This window comes from Manis pentadactyla, chromosome 7 (genome assembly GCF_030020395.1).
Source record: "Manis pentadactyla isolate mManPen7 chromosome 7, mManPen7.hap1, whole genome shotgun sequence".
In the NCBI taxonomy this organism is placed as follows: Eukaryota; Metazoa; Chordata; class Mammalia; order Pholidota; family Manidae; genus Manis; species Manis pentadactyla.
The window spans coordinates 127,181,442-127,202,303 of NC_080025.1; the positions used below are offsets into that span (position 1 = coordinate 127,181,442).

Sequence of the window (20,862 nt, forward strand, 5' to 3'; positions counted from 1 at the left end):
CCTTCTCTTTGGAAAGAACAGTCCTGAAGCAGAACAGCCTGTAAGCTCCTTCTGGCTCATTAGCCTCACAGATGGGCCAGGATTGGGCACGTGTATGCCCTTCTTGAAGCTGGGCTGATTTGGTCATTGAGGGTTGAACTTACAGGAAGGCTTTAAAACACTTTTTATAGGGCTGTTGGGGAATGGAAGAATAGCCTTATTGAATGCAATGGACAGGAACGGATTTTCTCATTTTTTTTCTTCCCAGATTGCTTTGCTTAAGATTCTGCTGGCTGCAGCCCCCACCTCCAAGGCCAAGACAGACTCTATCAATATCCTGGCAGATGTCCTGCCTGAGGAGATGCCGTGAGTGCTTCAACTGAGGCAGCTGCTGAATACTAGCCCTTCCGTCTGCAGGGTCTCTCTAGTTCTCACCCTGCCTTGTTAACACTGACAGGGATTGTCTCTGGAGAGACAGCTTCTCCCCTTCCCAATAGTCCCCTTCCACTGTAGTGCTCTCTGCTATGCCCTTTTTAGCTCAGAATGGAGGGTCTGGAGGGAAACATCAATGCCAGGACTGGTTGCACATTGTGTGTGGACATTGCCAAGGGATGAACTTGCCAAAGGAGAGAGAAACAAAGATCAGAGAAGCTTTTCTCTAGATGGGCTCATAAGTGAGCGCTCTGGAGATCTCCCTAGCACAGGACTTCGGTTTCCCCACTTTGGGCTCTCTAGTGTATATTGTATTGACCCAAATGCTTGGGTTCTCATGGGCCTCTAAGGCCACCCTCTGCAATGACTCTTACTCTCTCTATTGTAGCATCACTGTTCTCCAGAGCATGAAGTTGGGCATCGATGTGAACAGGCACAAGGAGATCATTGTAAAGAGTATCTCTGCCCTTCTCCTGCTACTCCTTAAACACTTCAGACTGAACCATATCTACCAGGTGAGCAGCCAGGAGTGCTTCTCCATGGGTCTCAGGTATTCTCCAGGCCCTATCTCCCTAACTAGGGACACAAGGGCCTTTGTAGTCCAAGTGAGTATCTTTCAGCCTTTTCTTTGTCTGACTCAGGGAATCCATATACCTGTGCACAACCTTGGGCTTGCAGAATGGGATGGGATGTGGGGAACTCTTAGAAAGGTGGAGACGTCTGTCCATTATCTGAGGGCTATGGGTAGGAGTCCTTAGCTTCTTGGGAATATGCCCAGCTAGCTTTGAAGTAAAAGGAGACAGCATACAAGCATTCTACAAAACAGGAGTAAAATAAGTTGAGCACACTTTTCTGTGAAGCAATTTTTAACATTTGAGGTGTTATTTTGAATAAGGCACAGTTCTGGCTCCTAAGGGCTTTGAAGTCTTATAAAGGATATGGATATATAAATAGGCAATTATGGGGTGATAAGTGCTATGATACAGATAAGCATTGGCTACTCTGGAAACACCTTCCTACCTGATATGGAGAAGTGACTTCTAATGTGAGTCCTAAAAAAACAGGTGTTAACCAGGATATGGGAGCTGCCACAGAAGGACAGGAAACATTTCAACAGAAAAGCTAATTTATGAAAGTCCAGAGGGTAGAGAGCAAAGTGTCTTTGGAAACTGATCAAATGTTGCTGTAGTTCTGCCTGGAGCGGGGAAGCTGAGGAGGTCTGGTGATGCAGGAAGCTGGAGAGGACAGAGCAGGTCATGGTACATATGATTGCACACAATTATTATGTAACTATAACATGTCAGCACCGTTAAATTCACATGGGATCTCAATATAATTCTCACAACCCTATGAGGTAGGACTTACAGATGCAGAAACTAGGGCAAAGAAAGGTTAAGAACCTGTTTCCCCTGAAGTTATTCTTCTCCACGCTAAGGAGTTGGATGTGGTATGGTGGGCACTGCAAATGTACAGGGGGAGAGGAGGGTGGTGAATGGAAGATGAGACCATGGGAGGGGAGGGAGGCTTCTCATTCCTGCACAGAGGCTCTGCCCCATGTTCCTCCTGAGAAATCAGAGCCAAGCTTGCTGACAGAAGAGCAGGTCCTCAGAGTACAGCAAGGGCCCTGCAAGGCCTGTGTCCGTGGCAGACCTATCTAAACAACCGGAGTATTTCCCCATTTGAGTACATTCAAAGACATCTTTGGGTGTGTTAGGGTATCCTAGGTGCTCAAGCTTCTGCCAGTGTTTGCTGAGCAGCAGCAGGACTGGGAGGAGTCGGGGGTAAGAGATAGTGTTCCTAATAAAAAGAACAGAACTGTGGATGTGCATTTCTGCTTCTCTTGGTGAGCAGTAAATAGGCAGAAAGGCAGGTGGCTTGTTGGGCCTTGCCAGTGTGTGTCAGTATCAGTAAATCCTGACGAGACTATAGATTCATCTCAAACTGGGTAATAGGGATGTATTGGCTCATCCATCTGGGGCTTTGGAAAATACCCTAGGTCAGTTGCCAGGGAGAAAATATTTGAGCAGAAGAGAGAAATGGGCAGCACAAACTGACCCCCCTCCCCAACCACATACCCAGAGTTAGGCAGCTTAATTTGCTGCCATAGCTACTTCTTAGTGATCAGGAAGAGCGAAGGGATTTAAAACATCATACTTTACTGCTTTTTCAACCCAGTTTCTGCACTGTCCCAGAGGTCTAGGTTCTGAATCTGGAGACAGATTGTGTCGGGTATTTCTCAGTGTATCATGGGTAAAATCCAGGTGATACAACTGCATGACACCAAGTCTTCCTGGATACAAAACCCATGCAGATTCAAGAGAGTGAAAGGAAGCCCCTATGTTCTGGTGTTTAGCCTATCAAAGAGATCTTGGATTTATTCTCAGTGTAATATCTGTTCACTGAAGGGCTCTTATCGATCCATTCATTAAAATTCTGATACTCTAAATATGGGGGCTAATACAGTGAATCAGACAGACTCCCACTGGAGCCCATGCTGCAGTGGCTCACTTGGTTATTGTGCGCCCTCCCCACCCTGCCGGAGTGGTACAGCAGCTGCTGGGAGTAGGCTGCACCTGTTCTGCTGTAGCGGTCTCAGTTGAAACACTGTGAGCCAGAGGTTTGGTATGGAAGACAGTTCCCTCAGGGAGCCTTCCTTTCCTGTTGAGCTTAGGAGAAATCTCACAGTAATTCTTTCTATTTATCTGGAATAGGATTTTCTTTCTGGCTTGTTTGTGTTTTGTGTTTTTGGTCAGTGCTTGAAACATACACACGGCAGATTGTCCTCCTCCCTGCGGAATGGGCTGGCTGAAGATAATCTCCCCACTTCCAAATAGAAAGAATGGTAATACAAGGGACAGTGAATATTCTTAGGAGTAGATATTAGATCTGTACTTGTTTCTCTTTTTTTTCACACATACCTTCTTCCCCAAATGAGCAGCCTTTTCTGCTTTGATCTTTCAATTCAGTTTGAATATGTATCACAACATTTGGTATTTGCCAACTGCATTCCTTTGATCCTGAAGTTCTTCAATCAAAATATCTTGTCCTACATCACTGCCAAAAACAGGTATGGACTCTGGACAGGTCTATTTCAAAGAGCTATTTTGGGATGGGTTGAGAAAGTTGCATTGTCCCTGAGCCTTTCAGTTCTCCTGGTGTCCCTAGTCCCTTCTATCTTAGAGCCGTCAATGTTAAATTTAATTTCCTTGAAGTATCGTTGAGGGTTGTATGGTTTGGCCTCTTCACAGAGGTATTTGTATTTTAATAGTTATGAAAACTAAAAATGTCATGCCTCAAAGAAATGAAACTGCAACAATGAAATTTCAGCCCTATGGCAGAAGGATCTATAAGGTGATTTTTTGTGAAACAGCCTGTTTGGCCAAACCTGATCTTAGTATAAATATATATTGAATTAATTACAGTACATTATAAACTGTAAAGGGCTATACAGAATTTGTAACTGAAGGTAAATAATAGACCTTTAGATCAATTTGTTGTTTTAAAAAATATGGTATTTTCACATCCTTTAGGATGTGATGCTAAGAGATTTTATACAAATTTTATTCTCACTTTACTAATTAGGGAACAAATGCAGAGGTTAATTGACTTGCTCAAGGTTAATGTTCTAGTGAGTTCCCTTAAGTAAGCAGCAGAGGCAGAATCAAAACATAAATTAAAACAATTTTCCCTTTCAGCCAATTGGGGACTTGGGTTATGGAATAGGTACTTGTTTCTTACTTTGCTGCTTCTACAAGAACTGGAAGCATGTTAACCTGAGTTCACCATGGAGTTTAGTGCTTTACCAGAGACCAGGTCGTGAAGTGGAAGCAAGAAGGCTGCTCTGATTACTGGGTGACTGGAGAAGGGCTAGGAGACAATGCCTCACCAGTCTGTCAGTACTGCCTGAAATTCCACCACAGAAAGGCAGCCTACTTATATGTAGTTTAAAATACACATAACACATGGAACCTGAAGTCATGAGGCCTGGATTCCTGACCTGCCCCCTGCCATTTTCTAGCTGTGTAATCTCAAGTAAGACCCATTGTTTCACTGAGCCACAGTATTTTCACCTCTGAAATAAGACTATTACCTCCTTTGACTATATCGTAGAGCTTTTATAAACATTAGTTAAGCTAAACATACAGAGAATACTTTAAAGACTTTTCCCATTTGGGGGAAGTGAAGGATGTTTTTTTTCCTAACTACAGAGACCTGTGCACTGACTCCCTTAAAAATGGCACTTAAGACATGCTAGTTGGGTTACCAGGGAAAATGGAAGTATAGGTCAGGCTGGGTAAAGGCTACAACTTCAAAAAGGCACTTCTGTGTATCAGTCAACCTTCTTAGTTATAAGTAACTGAAACCAGCTGGTCCTGCGTCATGCAGAATGGGGAATATCATCTTGAGGAACTGAGACCAGGGCTGCAACTCCATGTCTCAGGGTTGGTGTGTAGTGTAGGGAGCCCAAGAACCCCTCACCCCCATCTATGGACACCAAGCCTCTCTACCTCCACTCCTGTGTCTTCTTTCACTGACAAATAGTTTTGTCTTCTTCCCAGGCCATTTGGAGAAATATGCCCGCATGAACCAAACACATCCCAGTGCCACTTCACAGATTGAATTGGCTCTCAGTCCCTGCTCCACAGTCCCAGGGTTAGAGGTCCACCCCTGGATTAATAAACTGTGGCTGGGGGCGTAGGGGTCAAAAACTGAATGCCCCCCTGCACCCATGGGCCTTCAAGGGGAGGGGCAGACAATCCAGTAGGGGTCCACAGGGTTTGATTTGTAATTGGAAGACTAGTAGTACCACACTACACTGCTTGCTAAGGTTGGCCTGAAAAAGATGACTCTTCTTGGGCATCACCTATAAGCCTTATTATTGCGCGATCCCTGAAAACTTGGAGCACCCACAGCTCATTACTGCACATTTTTCCTTATGGCCTTTACAATCTAAATATTCTAGGAACTTGTAACTTTATGTTATACCCCTCAGGCCAAAATTCAGTTCACTGAGATTGGAACAAATACATCTTTGATTTCCCATCCCCATTTTCTGATTGCCAGCACCTACGTTGCCATCAGGCTTTGTCAGTGGGAGGTGGGTAGGTAAGTAGGTAAGTCAGCAAGAAATGTTTATTCTAATGAAGCAGTACAGAACTGGCAACTCTCAGAGAATCCAACCGAGTAAATTAAGATGATGAGCAACGTTATAGGTAGATCCATTGCCTTCACCTCTCCTACCCTGGTTCCCCTAGGTTATCTTTGTGGGTTTCTTGGACAGAGGTAAACACTTTTAGCCAAATAAATGGTTACCTTTTGCTTGCATAGAAGCTTTGACTTTTGAAATGTAGAGATAGGTCCAAGGAACCCCATACTTCTCTTCATAGTCCCTGCTTTGCCAGCATCTTTTATCCATCTCCAACTGTGCTAGTTCAGATAGATTGGTGTTTAAAACCTCATGGAATGTCAGAACCAGAAGGAGCAATAGAGATTAATTTAAATTCTGCACTGTACCAATGAAGAAGGGAGAAGAGGAAAGAAAGAGAATTGTTATTTTGAGTGCTTTGTCCCTGTCATCACATGGTGCCTTATTCCCCTACTGACTCCTGACTGTTTTCCTGGGATCAGCACAGAACCCCCAGCTCCTTTGCAGTCCCCCACTGTAGGTTTGGGGGCAGGTGCTATTACCTCTCTTGAGCTACTAGATTGGTCCTGCTGCAAGAAGCTGTCTCAAGCTTCCTTCAGGAGTGGCTTCTGTGATTATTCCCCAGAGCTCCTGTCTTTCAGAAACACCTGTAAGAGACATGGGAGAGGTCTTCGCTTCATCCTCACATCCACAGATTGTTATTAAATGGGATAAGTTTGGGCAGCATTTCTGGGAGCACATTATATTCACTCCTATACACAAGCATATACTTAATGCAGAAATAAATGCACACAGGTTACACATGCCTTTAAAAACAGAAGGAGAAAGGTGGCTGTACAGAGCCTCTCCTGCCCTTTTTGCATCTGCCAGATGGGGGCCGGCCAGAAAGAACTGTTGGCACCCTTCGTGACTGAGGCAAGAAGACCAGAGCTGGAGTTGCCTTGTACCAGAACTTTCAGTTTCAGCTGAGGTCCCTTTAAGCAATTTGGGAAATACATGGGGCCTGCTGGAGAGAAAGAACTCATGCCCTTTCAGATACAGCTGTTTCCTGCCATTACCATTTACCTAAAGCCTGTCCTTATCTCTGCATCTTGCAGCATCTCAGTCCTGGATTACCCTTGCTGTACCATCCAGGATTTGCCGGAGCTTACTACAGAGAGTCTGGTAAGCAGGTGGGGATTTGGTAGCCTTTGAAATTGCCAGGTGGCAGAGGCTGGCATTTGCTCTTCCATTTCTTCTGCATCCCTATATTGGCTAGAGTGCTGATACAGTAGGGGTCTAAAGCTGTTGACCCAGTTGAGAAAGATTTGGAAAAGCTGAGCATAGCATTTTCCAGAGAAGAAAAAAAGGGTCAGTGGAAAATATTAAGGAGGAGAGGAAATTTAGAAAGCTAATGGAACTGAAACTGAATGTGAACATCTGTGCTAAATGGCAGGAGAGGCGCTTCTGGTTGAGTTCAATTATCTGTCTTCTTTCTGCTGTGCTACAGGCTATTCACTTTTCATTTTCATATAGGTTATAAAACCCAGGAGTGTATACTTCAGAAAATAACTTGCCTAGATTATTGCTCTGAGGCAAAAGTCAGTAATAGCCACAGAAGATGACCCAGAAAGTTTCTCATCCTGGAAACAGCCCTAGGCAAATCAGAAAAGGCCCTCAGAGTTATTCTGAAACTGACTGATCAGTAGCATAATGAAGATCAAGTGTCTACCTCATCATGTATTACCATAGCTCCTTAGATAGACCTCCATCCATACCCTCATCCTGTTGCATTGCAGTTTATCTATATCTGTTTTCCTGTTGAACTGAAAACTCCCTGAAGGAAGAGATGGTATCATTTTCATTTCTGTGTCCCTGGAGTCTAGCATTATGTTTGGTACAGGGAAGGAGCTCAATAAACACTGAATGGTTGGATGATGGCATCCATGTGTGCTACAGCCCTTTGTGTCCAACTTTAATACCTGTAAAGTGTTGTATCAGAAAAGTACATTATTCAAAAATAGAATGATACCGTCTGTGGTACAGGTTATATAGAACCATAACATTCTTGGCTGGTGGAGGCCTGAGACCATTTTGTCCAACCCCCTATTTCAAAGATGAGAAACCTGAGGGCCCAGTGGATGAAGTGACTTGTCCATTTCTCCTAGATGATAGATCCTGAATTAGAGAAAGACCCAAGTCCTCAGACACCAAGTCTAGCACCCTTTTTAGCACCAGGACAGATTTCCTGCCTTACTTAGATGTAGTCTCAGCAGCCAAAGAAGCTGGGAGCCTCTTACCCCTGCAGAGAGAGGCAGTAAGTTGTCTAACCCTGTTTATGTACATGATGTTATTCAGTCTTTGAAACAACTGTATGAGGTTGGTATCAGTGTTTTATAGATGGAGAAGTTAATGGCCAAAACCTTACAGTTGCAAGTAGCAGAGCCAGGGTGGAGACATGGATTCCTGCCATTCAGAGTTGGGATAAGGACTGTACTTTCTCACAGAAATATTGGTATATACAGCACTAAAATTCTACTATTAGTAGGACATTTCAAGACGTAAAGTCAGCTTTAATGGCCTGAATCTATTGCTTGACACAATGTGTTCTCTTGTATCAGTCCTATATGTAGGAATTGATGGGAATTATACTTTTATTTCTCTTCTGACTGAACTTTTGGGATATGAGAGTTAAATTATTGAAATAATTGTTATGCCTCTGAGAAGACTTTATTTTTACCCAAAAATGGGTGAAAGTGTCTATTAATAAAAAACAATTCATGCTAGGTTTTCTGTGAAGCAACAGTGGCACCTAGTGGTTCCATATATAGTGGTAACTATAGTTTTTTTGTTTTGTTTTTTGCTTGAACTTACAATATAAGTACCAGATCTAACTACCGTTGACCCTTGAACAACACAGGCTTGAACTGTGCAGGTCCAATTATACGTGGATTTTTTTCAATAAATATATTGGAAAAATTTGGGGGGACATACAATTTGAAAAAGCATCTTTTTTCTAGATTATTGTAAGAATGCAGTATATAACACATAACATAGAAAATATGTGTTAATCAACTCTTCATGTTATCAATAAGGATTCTGGTCAACAGTAGGCTATTAGTAGTTAAGTTTCTGGGGAGTCAAAATTATATGCAGGTTTTCAACTGTGCAGGAGTCAGCACCCTTATTTCCCACATATTCAAGTCATCACCTGTAATCCACACATCAATCAACTATAGTTTGCAAAAGCTCCTCAAATGATTTTGAAATTTTCTTTTCTCCTTCCTCCATACCTCATCATTCTACTTGAGAATCATAATTCTCTTTTATGATGTCTGGATCTAGGTCCTTAGTGTGGCAGTAACTTAATTGTCAGAAATCCATATCATAAGGAAATTATTGTGGAAAGAGATGATAATGATGTTGGGGGAAAACACCCTAAGCTAAAAATATGACTTCGTTTTTAGTTATGTGAACCATAATAAGGAAATGAATCAAAAGAATCATATACCAAGAAATGGCTATTATTGTGAATTTTCAATCAGTAAGTACTAAAACCTAGCAAATGTTTTTGCAAATAGGTTCGAATAAATAAAGGACTGATATGGCATGGAAAACCTGAAGCTCAGAATAAAGAAATAGAAGTTTATAGAGAAGGCAGACAGATCTGGCTTTGACACTACAGTGAGCAAGTTTCCTGTAGGCTTTCATCTATAAAAGGAGAGATTGGACCACTAGGTGAACAACAGCTCTCCCAGGACTATAAAATTCTCCTGATTTCTTAAAACAGCCAAGTTAATAATTTTGATTTCTCACTTATGAACTTGTTTTCAATCTGAAAGTAATAATCATCACTAGGGGCTTCAATATGTTATTGAGAAGTTTTGAAATGTATTATATTTAACACTTAGTAGCACTTCTTTAAAGGCTTGTTGTGACCAAACTTTAAAGCTCTTTAAAGGCTCATAGACTGATCAAACCCAATCAGATGCTCCCCTTTAAAGCAGGAAACCTCACTACTTTTTTGTTGTTTTTCCTGGAAACTGTTCTCTTGTGCTTGTTTGAAAAACTATAATAGGACATAAGAAAGAGCTTCTCTACCATTAGGTCTTCAAGAAACTGAGAAAGCAGGGAATCAAACCAAATTTTCTCTCAGGAATCATCTGCTGTTTCTAGGGTTCCAGAAGTGCAACCAGAAGATGAACAAGAAATAAAGATGTTAGAATTCAGTGAGCACTGGAGATGGAGGGGTCAAGCCCTGGTTGGGTGCTTATCAAGTGACCTTGGGAAAATCTCTTCCCCCTCTGGGCCTCAGATTTTACTTCTGTGGGTGACAGAATTGGAGCAAATCGCTAAGTCTCTTCTAGTGCTCACATTCTAACCAACCTGATTTCCTCAGTACCAAAGGACCAAACACTGTTCTTCCTGCAGTCATCTGAGTTAATTATCCACATAATTGGTATAATCCTCAGTTTTTATTTGGCTTGCTTATTCAGTGGGGCTGTGGATGGATCTCTGAGAACAGAACCCTTGTATTGCCTTAGAGATGATCTGAAAGGGTAGGATGTGATCCCTGAACTGAATCTTTAGACCGAAGATGTATGCAAACAATATTTGTGGGAGTGGAACATGGGCAAATGTTTTATTTTTTAACTTCACCTGATAGAAAGTGAGTGAAAGTCTTGCTTTGGATAGTGTAAAGTACCAGGAACAAGAGAATGTGGCCAAGTGCTGCTGTCCACAAAACATCTCCCCAGAGAAGTTTACATCTTACTTATATGCTGAGTACTGCCAAGAAAAAGAGAAAGAAGGTGACCTGCCTTAAACATAAAAAGAAAAAAAAAAACCTCAGGTGGGGAAATCTGAAAAGGCATCCATGGACCCAAAGGCCTGCTGGGAAGTGATTGTCTTTTGGGTCGGAACAAGGCAGAGGGCTTGAGCAAGGCTCCATGTAGTGCCTCTTGCTTCAAGCAAAGGAGACAACAGTCCTGGGCTCATCTATCCTAAGAGCCACTAACCAGCACATGTGCTTCCGGTGTCTGCTCCAGGCAGCATCTGGTGACACAAGAAGTGGGGCTAGTTATAGTAGTCAGGCATGCATTATCAGAAAGAAAGGAGAGCTAGGCCCTGGGAAGGTCATACTATCTTCAGGAGAGAGCAGGGTCATCTTTGCTGGAACTCTTGAGACTGAGCTCTCAGGGAAAGGCAGCCACAGTTGGCTTAGGCTCACTCAGAATTTTGCTTTTGAACCAACTGGAGAAAATTGAAGTAAATCACAGGTTAAGGAATGATCAGAGCTAAAAGGATCTTAAACATTACCTAGTTCAGCCTCTTACAGGGAATGGGGAAATGACTTGTCTAAGATCACACAGCCAAGGGCCATAGCCATAGTCCAGGTGACCTGGTGCCTACCCCAGTGCTTCTTCTACAAGGCTGTGCCTCTACTCCCATATTATTTTTTGATGTGCTAAGGAAGCTAAGGCAGCTTTTTTTTTTTGCTGCTACCACATTAGAAATAAGGATAAAAGAACCTGTACCATATATGTTTGTTGTTTCCCGTGGTTCTTTTAAAAAAAATAAACATTCAAAAGTCTGTCTCCTCTGTTAGCCACACAAGATGTAATGTCTATAGAACACAGTCTGTTTTGGGCAAGCCAGAGTAGCTGATGCACTAGAATGGAAGTTTCCCTGAGAAAGAAACAAATGGTTCTCCTGGGACCAGTTCTAAACACATTATCGAACATTTACTAAAGAAGAGAACATTATTTCTAAATAATACTTCCAAAAAGTTTCCTTGAAACTTTTTGATCCTAAGTCTTACTTATTTCTTAGGAGAGCTTAATACAGTACTCTCAACAATCTTGGACATTCATTCAACATTGGATGTGTGCCTGTCTTGCTTGCTTCAAATAATTTTGAGAGAAGAAGGGGTAATTTTCCATTCATCAGACAGCAGCTCACTTCAACACATCTCCTATTCCTTCATTCTCCTATCACATTGTTGACATGAGGTATCTCCAAGATGTCGGTTTGCCGACCATGTGTGCTCATTGATTTATATAGCTTCTGGCACCAGTATATATTTATAGCCTCCAAAATCCATAAGGACTCTTATTTTTGTCCCCAGAAAATGTTTCTGTGAGTAGATACCTATTTCTAATCTGACATCCATCTGTTATCTCTAGTTGGGGGCTCACAAGATATCAAGAAACATATAAGAGAAACACCTGGTTAGAATTAACCATCTGCCATTTTTCTTCCATGCTGGAGAATAAAGCAATTTACTGCAATATGGTTTGATAAAGGAGGGTAGGGGTTGATTTTAAAAAGTTCAACCATAATGAATATCAGATCCATCCAACATAGTTTGAAATCTACCAGAATAACTCCTAGTAGTCACAGACATAGCTTACGTAAGTCCAAAGTATATAAGGGTAAAATTCTATCGTCTCTTTTCTGATCCTAAAGCTGAAAGCTACTCAAAGCTAACTTGAATGAAGTTCCTATGTTCATGTGTCATCTTTCTAACCAGTACTTACTCTGGGTACAGAGACTTGCAGGATTGGCAGCTGTGTGTTTACAGATGAAGGGTGTTACATGCTTGGAGGCCTCGGTGTGTTGAGGGCTGGATAGGGAGGAGGTAGCTCTTCATATGGGGGACCTCGCCTAAACTGACCAACGGTAACTTCCAGGCTTCTGTGGGAATGAAAGCCGTGTAAGGTGTTGAGGTGCTGATGGGCATGCCTTATTACAGGAAGCTGGAGACAACAACCAGTTCTGCTGGAGGAACCTCTTTTCCTGCATCAATCTTCTGAGGCTGCTCAATAAACTGACCAAATGGAAGCATTCCAGAACCATGGTGAGTGGGGCTTCAGATCATGAAAAATCAATCTGACTGGATTTTTTTATCTTTAGTGAACATTTATGGACTGCCTGCTTTGTGAACTCTATAGACAGACACTGAGTGCTATACAGGATTTATCACCTCCTAATTTGGGGCAGTTTTTCTATATGTGATAATTATTCACCAGGTCCATTTCTTTTTGGGGAGCTGAATATGGACCCTCCCTTAGGGCAGCTCTGGTAGGAAAGTTAACATAATCATTTGAATTATAGTCGCACATCCCAAATGAGTCAAATCTGAGATTTCATTGCAGCATTGTTTGTAATCATGAAAGATTGGAAATGTGCATTAGGTGGGACCAATTGGTTAAATAATTTATAACACAGCATTATAATAGAATATTATATAACCAAGAAGGAGGAGTCAGTTCTATACTTACATGAAGTAATTTTCATGATATATTGTTAAATAAAAAGCAAGGTATGGAACAATGTGACAGGATATGTAGTTGGCTATCATTTCTTTCAATAAAAGTAATGTATGTGTACATGGATTTATCTCCAGAAGAAACACAGAAAACTGTTAACAGTGGAAATGTGATGTGAGGCTGACAAACTTTTTTTGTATGTTTCATACATTTTGAATATTAGAAACTTTGAATTGTGAAATATAAATGAAGTGGTTCTCTATGTTCTTTTTTTTATTATTATTAAGGTATCATCGATATACAATCTTATGCACATGAGCAACATTGTGGTTACTACATTTACCCATATTATTAAGTGCCCCCTGACACCCCATTGCAGTCACTGTCCATCAGCGTAGTAAGATGCTATAGAGTGACTACTTGTCTTCTCTGTGCTGTACTGCCTTCCCTGTAACTCCCCCATCTATGTGTGCTAATCATAGTACCCCTTAATCCCCTTCTCTCTCTCCCTCCCCACCCACCCTTCCTACCCCTTTTCCCTTTGGTAACCGCTAGTCCCTTCTTGGAGTCTGTGAGTCTGCTGCTGTTTTGTTCCTTTAGTTTTCCTTTGTTGTTATACTCCACAGATGAGTGAAATCATTTGGTACTTGTCTTTCTCCGCCTGGCTTATTTCACTGAGCATAATACCCTTCAGCTCTATGATGTTGTTCCAAATGATAGGATTTGTTTTCTTCTTATGACTGAATAGTATTTCTAAGTTCTTGAAGACTAAATTTAAATAGAGCCTGGAACATAGATTCCCAAAAGCTTACAAAGTATTTTGAGGCTAGACAGGTTTGGCTTAATTTGTCTGTGAGTTGGAAATTCCAAGAGGCGTTAGGTCCTTATCTGTCTCTCTTCACTCCCACCCCTCTTTAAATGGAAAGATGCTGGTGGTGTTTAAATCTGCTCCAATCTTAAAGAGGGCTCTCAAGGTCAAACAGGCCATGCTGCAACTTTATGTTCTGAAGCTGCTAAAAATACAGACCAAGTACCTGGGGCGCCAGTGGAGGAAAAGCAACATGAAAACCATGTCAGCCATTTACCAGAAAGTACGTCACCGCATGAATGATGACTGGGCTTATGGGAATGGTGAGTATTTTCAGAGCTCTTGACCTGCAGGAGTTGCCTGGGGTTTAAACAAAAGTAAATAAACATTTATCACTACATTTTTGGTATGAATCATTACATATTTTAGAGGAGAAAATATGTGATTATAGGCAGCTGTTGGTATAACAAACTTTAAGACACTGCTCAAATTCCAGCATATACCCTATTCTACATAAACTAAGAAAATCCATTCTATAAACAATAAAATTGAGGAATAATTACCCCCTTTCCTTTAAATGACAGGTTTCTCTGAAAGATTTTTTAAATTAATAAAACTTTTTATTATTACAAAGCAGTTAAAAAATACAAGTAAGCAAACATTTTACTCTACTAGCATATTTATGCCATATTTGTACTACCCAAAGATTGCCACTGTTAGCATTTTATTGCAAATTCTTCCAGATCCTTTTCTCCACATATACATATATCTTATTAAAATGAAAACAAATCGTACATGCTATTTTATAACCTTTTCTTTTCAGTTAACATTACCTCCACCTTCCCATATCAGTGTGTTTCTATTTTATCTAGTAATCAAGTCCATATTCAGAATTCCCCAGTTACCCCAAAATGTTCTTTAAAGCTGTTTTTTCTAAGTCATAATCCAGCCCAGCACCACAAATTCCATCTGGTTGTTATACCCTTTTATTTGTTTTGAATCTAGCAGTGTTTTTCTTTTCCCCATAACAAATGACGAAGTGAAGGACTAGGCCAGTTGTCCAACAGAATATCCACCCGGATTTGTCTTCTTGCTTCTTTGTGGTGTCATTTACCCTATTCCTCTACTCTGGTATTACCTGTAAACTGAAAGTTAGATCTAAAGGTTTGATGAATTCAGTTTAAACGTCTTTGGCTGTAGTATATGCCAGGTAATGTTGGGAATTATACATTGCCTCATATCAGGAGAAATTATAATATCTGTTTGACCTATGAAGATTAAATAGATTGACTAGAGTTTGGAAGAATTTATTCTGGAGACCTTTTTCATTGTATTGACATCATTTGCATAATTATATTTAGGAGTTTATAATAAGATGAGTAATGATTTGTCTTTGCTGGGATTTGTGACCTGCCTGAATGTTAGAGGATGCTGCAGTAAAGAACTCAGAGACCTAAGGGGAGTGTATGATTGGCGGATAACAAGCAGGGATGCAGCTTCTCTGTAAGACATAGAGTACAATTATTTAAATTCTTGTCAATTTTTAAAATATGACAATGTTTTGTCTTATAAATGACATCTCTGCTGTTACTGCCTTCATGAGCCCAAACCCAGACTGCACTTCTGTGTGATAAACCCCTGCGTGTGGGACATAAGAAATTGGGGGAATAGGTATCTCTAGACCTGAAATAAGTGCCTAAATGCAATAAGTGGAAGTAAAGCAGATTATCTGTTTTCTATGTATATAGAAACTTTCACCTCATAATCTTAACATAAGCGACACATAGATTTATCATGTGTTGGAGGAGGTCTCGGGGACTCAGTAAAGTCTTAATAATTGGTCCATTCTGATTCTCCTGTTTTATCCCTTCCCACCTCTTCCCATTCCTCAAGCACTGGTGATTCTGTTCAAATGGGAAACTCCCATCTCCTAGGAGAACTCAATAAAGGGAATTGAGTTGCCATTTTAGAAAGTATAATACATGTAACTAACAAAAAAATGAAATAATGAAAAGGAAATACAATAAAAGCACTCTACTTCCCTCACTGGCCTCATTTCCTTCTCAGTGGTCATCTTGGTTACCAGTACTAGACTACCTTTTCAAAGATTGTTTCTGAAGATACAAATATATATGTGTATTTTTAAAACTGGAGTGGCAGCATCTTATATACTTACTTTGTACATTGCTCTTTACAGAAAAGGAAATTCTGAGCAGGTCCATTGTTGGTATCCCATAGACTGTGTGTGTGGTAAGAGGAGCAATGTCCTGAGTTATATACTTTTTTTCCTTCTTCTCTTCCCAACACAGACATCGATGCCAGGCCATGGGACTTCCAAGCAGAAGAATGCACCTTAAGGGCCAACATTGAGGCTTTTAATAGCCGCCGATATGACAGACCCCAGGACTCTGAATTTTCACCTGTGGATAACTGCTTGCAGAGTGTGCTGGGGCAAAGATTGGATCTGCCTGAGGATTTCCACTATTCATATGAGCTCTGGCTGGAGAGAGAGGTGTTTTCACAGCCCATCTGTTGGGAGGAGCTGCTCCAGAATTACTGACTGAGCTCTTGTCAAAGAGGCATCCTATAGACAGGCATTGGCTCCAATATTTGGTGCTCTGCCTACCCTGCCCATTCAGCCTTTATTGCCAGCTGTAGGAGAGTTTGTCCAAGGGAGAGCTAGTCCAGGCCAAGTACATTGAGTGTAGTTGCAGGCCCATTCTGGGGCCACTGGGCCTGGAGAGAGGGCAAAGCTGGAATCCTGAGTTGCAAAAAATTGACCGACTTGCTCTGGAGTCAGGTGGGTGCCCAGCTGGCCTTGGAGTCTGTTAGGTTAGTCTTGGGCAGGCTCTTGTATGAGACTGTTCCCTGCTTTAGTCTTGCCTAGAACCAAACTAGCCTTTGCTGGCTCCAAGAAGGTGCAGTCATAAAATAGGAAGAACATATTCTTCTTGCTCACCCTGGATTCTTCAGACTACAAAGTTTGGCAAAACCAACTTAGAAATTAAGTCTGTTATTTTAAATTTTAAATTTTGTCGCTCACCTTTTTCTAAACTCATTTGTTCTAAGATGATTGTAGAATACCTGCACCTTCTTTGTGAAGGATGTTGATTTACTAGTACCTAAATTCTGCATGTTATAGAAAGGTATATTGTGTAAAGTGTTTTTTCTTTATTCTCTAAGAGATCTTATATGTTCAATGTGAAAATTATTTCCTTGTGGAGTGCTCTACCACAGACAATATGAAGCAGTCGGGCCTCCTCTAAGGATGTTTTGTGTTTTTCGAAAACTACTTCAGTCTTAAAATGGCTGAGTACACTGTAGAAAAGTATCCTTTTCATCCAAGGATGAAATGACAAGTTAACTACAGGAGGTTTTATTTATTGGGATGGCATGTCCATTTGCACTCATGATTGATTTATTTTTTAATTGAATGAACAGCAAGAGCATTTCAGCTTACCATTTTTCTTCTCTTGTGTTGATTAATGATTTTTTTTTTCCTTTTTACTGCTAGTGGTTACAAAGTGTCTTGTGGAGATTTAGCAATACTGTTTCTTCCTAAACGTATTGCATATTACCTGGAAATAAAAGGATCGATATACCAACCGCTTTAAACCTCCCTTTTACAGTAGAACCGCATACTTCCCAATGGAAACAAGGTTTTTAGGAAAGTTTCTGATTCAATCAGAGATCATTTTATTTCTCTTCTGTTGCCACAATTATGCCATCTATATTTTCAAGTCTTTTTTACTTTACATGCCTTCCCACCCAACATAGACTCTACTGAATCTGTTTTATCATGGCACTAGGGCACTTTACTTGTGCCTGGAGGTCTAGTCAAAATGGCTTATTTACTCTGGACTTTGTCAACCACAGTCTCATTTGGAAGTCACAACAGAGTTACTAACGATATCCAAAGGAACTATACCAAAACCCTAGATAAACCTTGAGTTTTACATCTTTGTGCTTTTGGGTAGCAGGATTTATTTTTATGTAAAGGTCATGAAGAATTTTTTAAAATATGCACATGAATGCTTTGTGCAAAAAATATGCTAAGCTTTAACATTTCATACTTTTTTATGAATCTTCTCTGAAGGAAGATTAATTCTCAGTGCAGAGAAAAAAACTGAGGCTCCAAGGATAAGCGATAAGAGTTTCAAATCACTTTTTTTTTTCTTGCTGGCTTATTGGGACTAGCATTCAGGTATTAACAGCCAGTTCCATGTGTTAGAGTAACCAGTTTGAATCTCCCCATCTGAGAACACGTGTGTGGTTAGGCATAAATACAGATTTACCAACCTCTAGTGGTGATTGCTGTTACTACAAAAGAACATTGAATGATAGAGGATTTTTATTTGTGAATATTTCAGTGAAGTTTGTGTTGATTATTGTTTATCTACTGAAGCACTTTAATAAAAAGAAATTGAACTGGAGTTAGAAATTTTGTCTTTAAGTTCTTAAATATAATAAAATGTTAAAGACATATAGAAAGGAAGGCTACAATTAAAGAAGATGAATATATAAAATTTTGTATTAGTCTACCCTGCAAAAATTCAGTGACTTATAATAAACCTTTGTATCTTATTCATGGGTCTGGGGATCAGCTGCAGCTCTGGTCAGCTCAGGCTAACTTGCCAGATTTAGCCCTACTCCATGTCTTCTTTTCTGGCTCTCGGCTGATGGAATAGCCCCTACCTGAGACATACTGTTTTTGCAGTGAAGGGCAGGAGCAAGAGAACAAACAACCCCATGCAAGCCCATTTAAAGTTCCTGCTTGGATGTTGCATAAAGTCAAATTGTTCATATCCCACTGCTGAAAAGCAATTCACAGGGACAAGCCTAAATTCAGGCCAGAGAAGCATACTCAATTTATGGGGAGGTAGTTGCAATCAGAAATACAGGTAGACAGTCACAGCAGCGTCTCAGGGAGCTATTGCAATTGGTGGTGGGACTTTCTTAGAGATTCTTGAGAATTTCAACAGCTTCCCAGGGAGCATTTGAAACCACCCATTTCAGAGCTTTATGCTGATATTTTGTGGCTTTCTTGACCTTCCTTGTCCATAGTTCTCCCAGTTCTTTCACCTAACATAATCACTGTTACATAATGACAACCCTATAACCAAGCATTGTTTATGGTTTCTGTTTCTTCTTCAAGTAGTTACAGTGAGTCTGAATTCTTCCCTCTAGTCCTTCTTGAGAGGACCCATATTTACATGAAACTAGCTGAGATCGGAGACTGCAGTTAGTGGTTCTGGAATAAAAATGACACTGGTTCAGAAAGAAAACTCATGACCTTGATAAAAGGATTAAAGATGGCGGTGTGAGAGGTGAGACAGACACCTCCTCCTAAAACCACATATAATATGAAAATATAATCAATACAACTAATCCTGAAAGACCAATAGGAAAGAAGGCTGTGCCAGACTACATACACCTGGAGAGAAGAACAGACCTCACGGAACAAGGTAACGAATGAAAGCTGTGACCCGGCAGGACCCAAGCCCTTCCCCCACCCCAGCTCACTGGCAGGAGGAAGAGAAACGGAGCGGGGAGGGAGTGGAGGCCTGAGACTGTTGAACACCTAACCCTGGAGACCTGCTCTGGGAGCACAAACCTACATTCCATGGTGCTCTGGTGATTAGTGGGGTTGGAAAGCTAAGACAGGCAGAATACCTGGAGAGACTGAGATTCCAGCCTCTTGTGGAAAACAGTAATCCACATCCGGCTGCTCTGGGACAAAAGAAAGGCAGGCAGTCTGAGAGACTTCCTAACAGCAAGAGGGCTGCTAAAGGGGCAAGGATTACACAGAGCTTACTGCTCAGGAGAAAGGACAGGTAAACAAAATTGTCTGAGCAGGTTGGGAACTTTCAGGAGCTACAGGCTGGCTACACAGCTACAAGGTCCCCCACCATGATACGCAGCCTGCTGCACCTTCCTCCCAGCCAACCCGCACCAACAGCCCCTGTCCTGGCATCAGGCCAGCCAGAGGGAAGCCCCACCTACAACAACTACAAACGCAAAACATAGAGGCTTACACCTGTGTGCTCAGCCCACTGGATCTGGCAGTGGAGACAGGCAGAGCAGCCGGGAGGCAGGAAACAGTTCTTTCCCCCCGCTGCAACCTCCAACATCACTCCAGGGGCCAAGCAGCTCCACAGAGTAGAGCTTTTGGGCTCTAGAGGACACCACATACAAATATGAAACGTCAAAGGAACCTGGTTCAAACAAAAATCCCTCAAACACCTGAAAAAGGATCAAGTGAAACTGACCTTGTCAGAAAGAGATTTCAAAATAAAAATCATAAACATGCTAATGGAGGTACAGAAAAATACTCAAGAACTCAGGAATGAATTCTGGTTGGAAACCCAATCATTATGGAATACAATGGAAGGTTTTAAAGGCAGATTAGATATGGTGAAGTCGATAAATGAAAGAGAGAAGAGAAATGCAAAGAAGCTGAGGCACAGAGAGAAAAAAGGATCTCTAAGAATGAAAGGATGTTGAGAGAACTGTGTGAGCAATCCAAACGGAACAGTATTCATTCCAGTATTACAGGGGTACCAGAAGAAGAAGAGAGAAAAAGGGATAGAAAGTCTCTTTGAGGAAGTTATTGTTGAAAACTTCCCCAATCTGGGGAAGGAGATAGTCTCTCAGGCTATGGAGGTGCACAGATCCCCCTACACAAGAGACCCAAGGAACACAATACCAAGACATATAATAATTAAAATTGCAAAGATCAAGGGTAAGGACAGACATTAAAAGCAGCCAGAGAGAGAAAAAAGATCACATACAAAGGAAAACCCATCAGGCTATCATCAGACTTCTCAACAGAAACCTTACAGGCCAGAAGGGAGTGGCATGATATATTTAATGCAATGAAACAGAAGGGCCTCGAACCAAGAATACTATACCCGGCAAGGTTATCATTTAAATTTGAAGGAGGAATTAAACAATTTTCAGATACGAAAAAGTTGAGAGAATTTACCTCCCACAAACCATCTCTACAGTGTATTTTGGAGGGACTGCTATGGATAGCAGTGTTCTAAGGTTTAATAGCTGTCACCAGAGGTAATAAAACCACAGTAAAGAAAGTAGAACAATTAATTACTAAGCAAATACAAAATTAAATCAGCTACCCCAAAGTGAATCAAGGGATGGACAAAGAGTACAGAATATGATACCCAATGTATAAAGAATAGAGGAGGAAGAAAAAGGGGGAGAAAAAGGAAGAACCTTTAGACTGTGTT

General features: G+C 41.0%; 1 protein-coding gene across 4 annotated transcripts in view; it reads left to right on the forward strand.

Annotated features, from left to right (window-relative positions):
• The window catches only part of STRIP2 (striatin interacting protein 2), a 37,957-nt gene extending 19,909 nt beyond the window's left edge, over window positions 1-18,048 (forward strand). For 3 of the 4 annotated variants that reach the window (XM_036909048.2, XM_036909049.2, XM_036909047.2), the window contains 7 exons: window positions 248-345; window positions 800-926; window positions 3,378-3,478; window positions 6,655-6,721; window positions 12,291-12,395; window positions 13,734-13,938; window positions 15,925-18,048. In XM_036909048.2, the coding sequence (XP_036764943.2) occupies window positions 248-345; window positions 800-926; window positions 3,378-3,478; window positions 6,655-6,721; window positions 12,291-12,395; window positions 13,734-13,938; window positions 15,925-16,175 (954 nt within the window). In that variant the 3' untranslated portion in view covers window positions 16,176-18,048. Of the gene's footprint in view, window positions 1-247; window positions 346-799; window positions 927-3,377; window positions 3,479-6,654; window positions 6,722-12,086; window positions 12,218-12,290; window positions 12,399-13,733; window positions 13,939-15,924 lie in introns of those variants that run through there. The other variant, XR_005029578.2, reaches the window with a different exon arrangement.
• The last annotated feature ends 2,814 nt before the right edge of the window (window positions 18,049-20,862 follow it).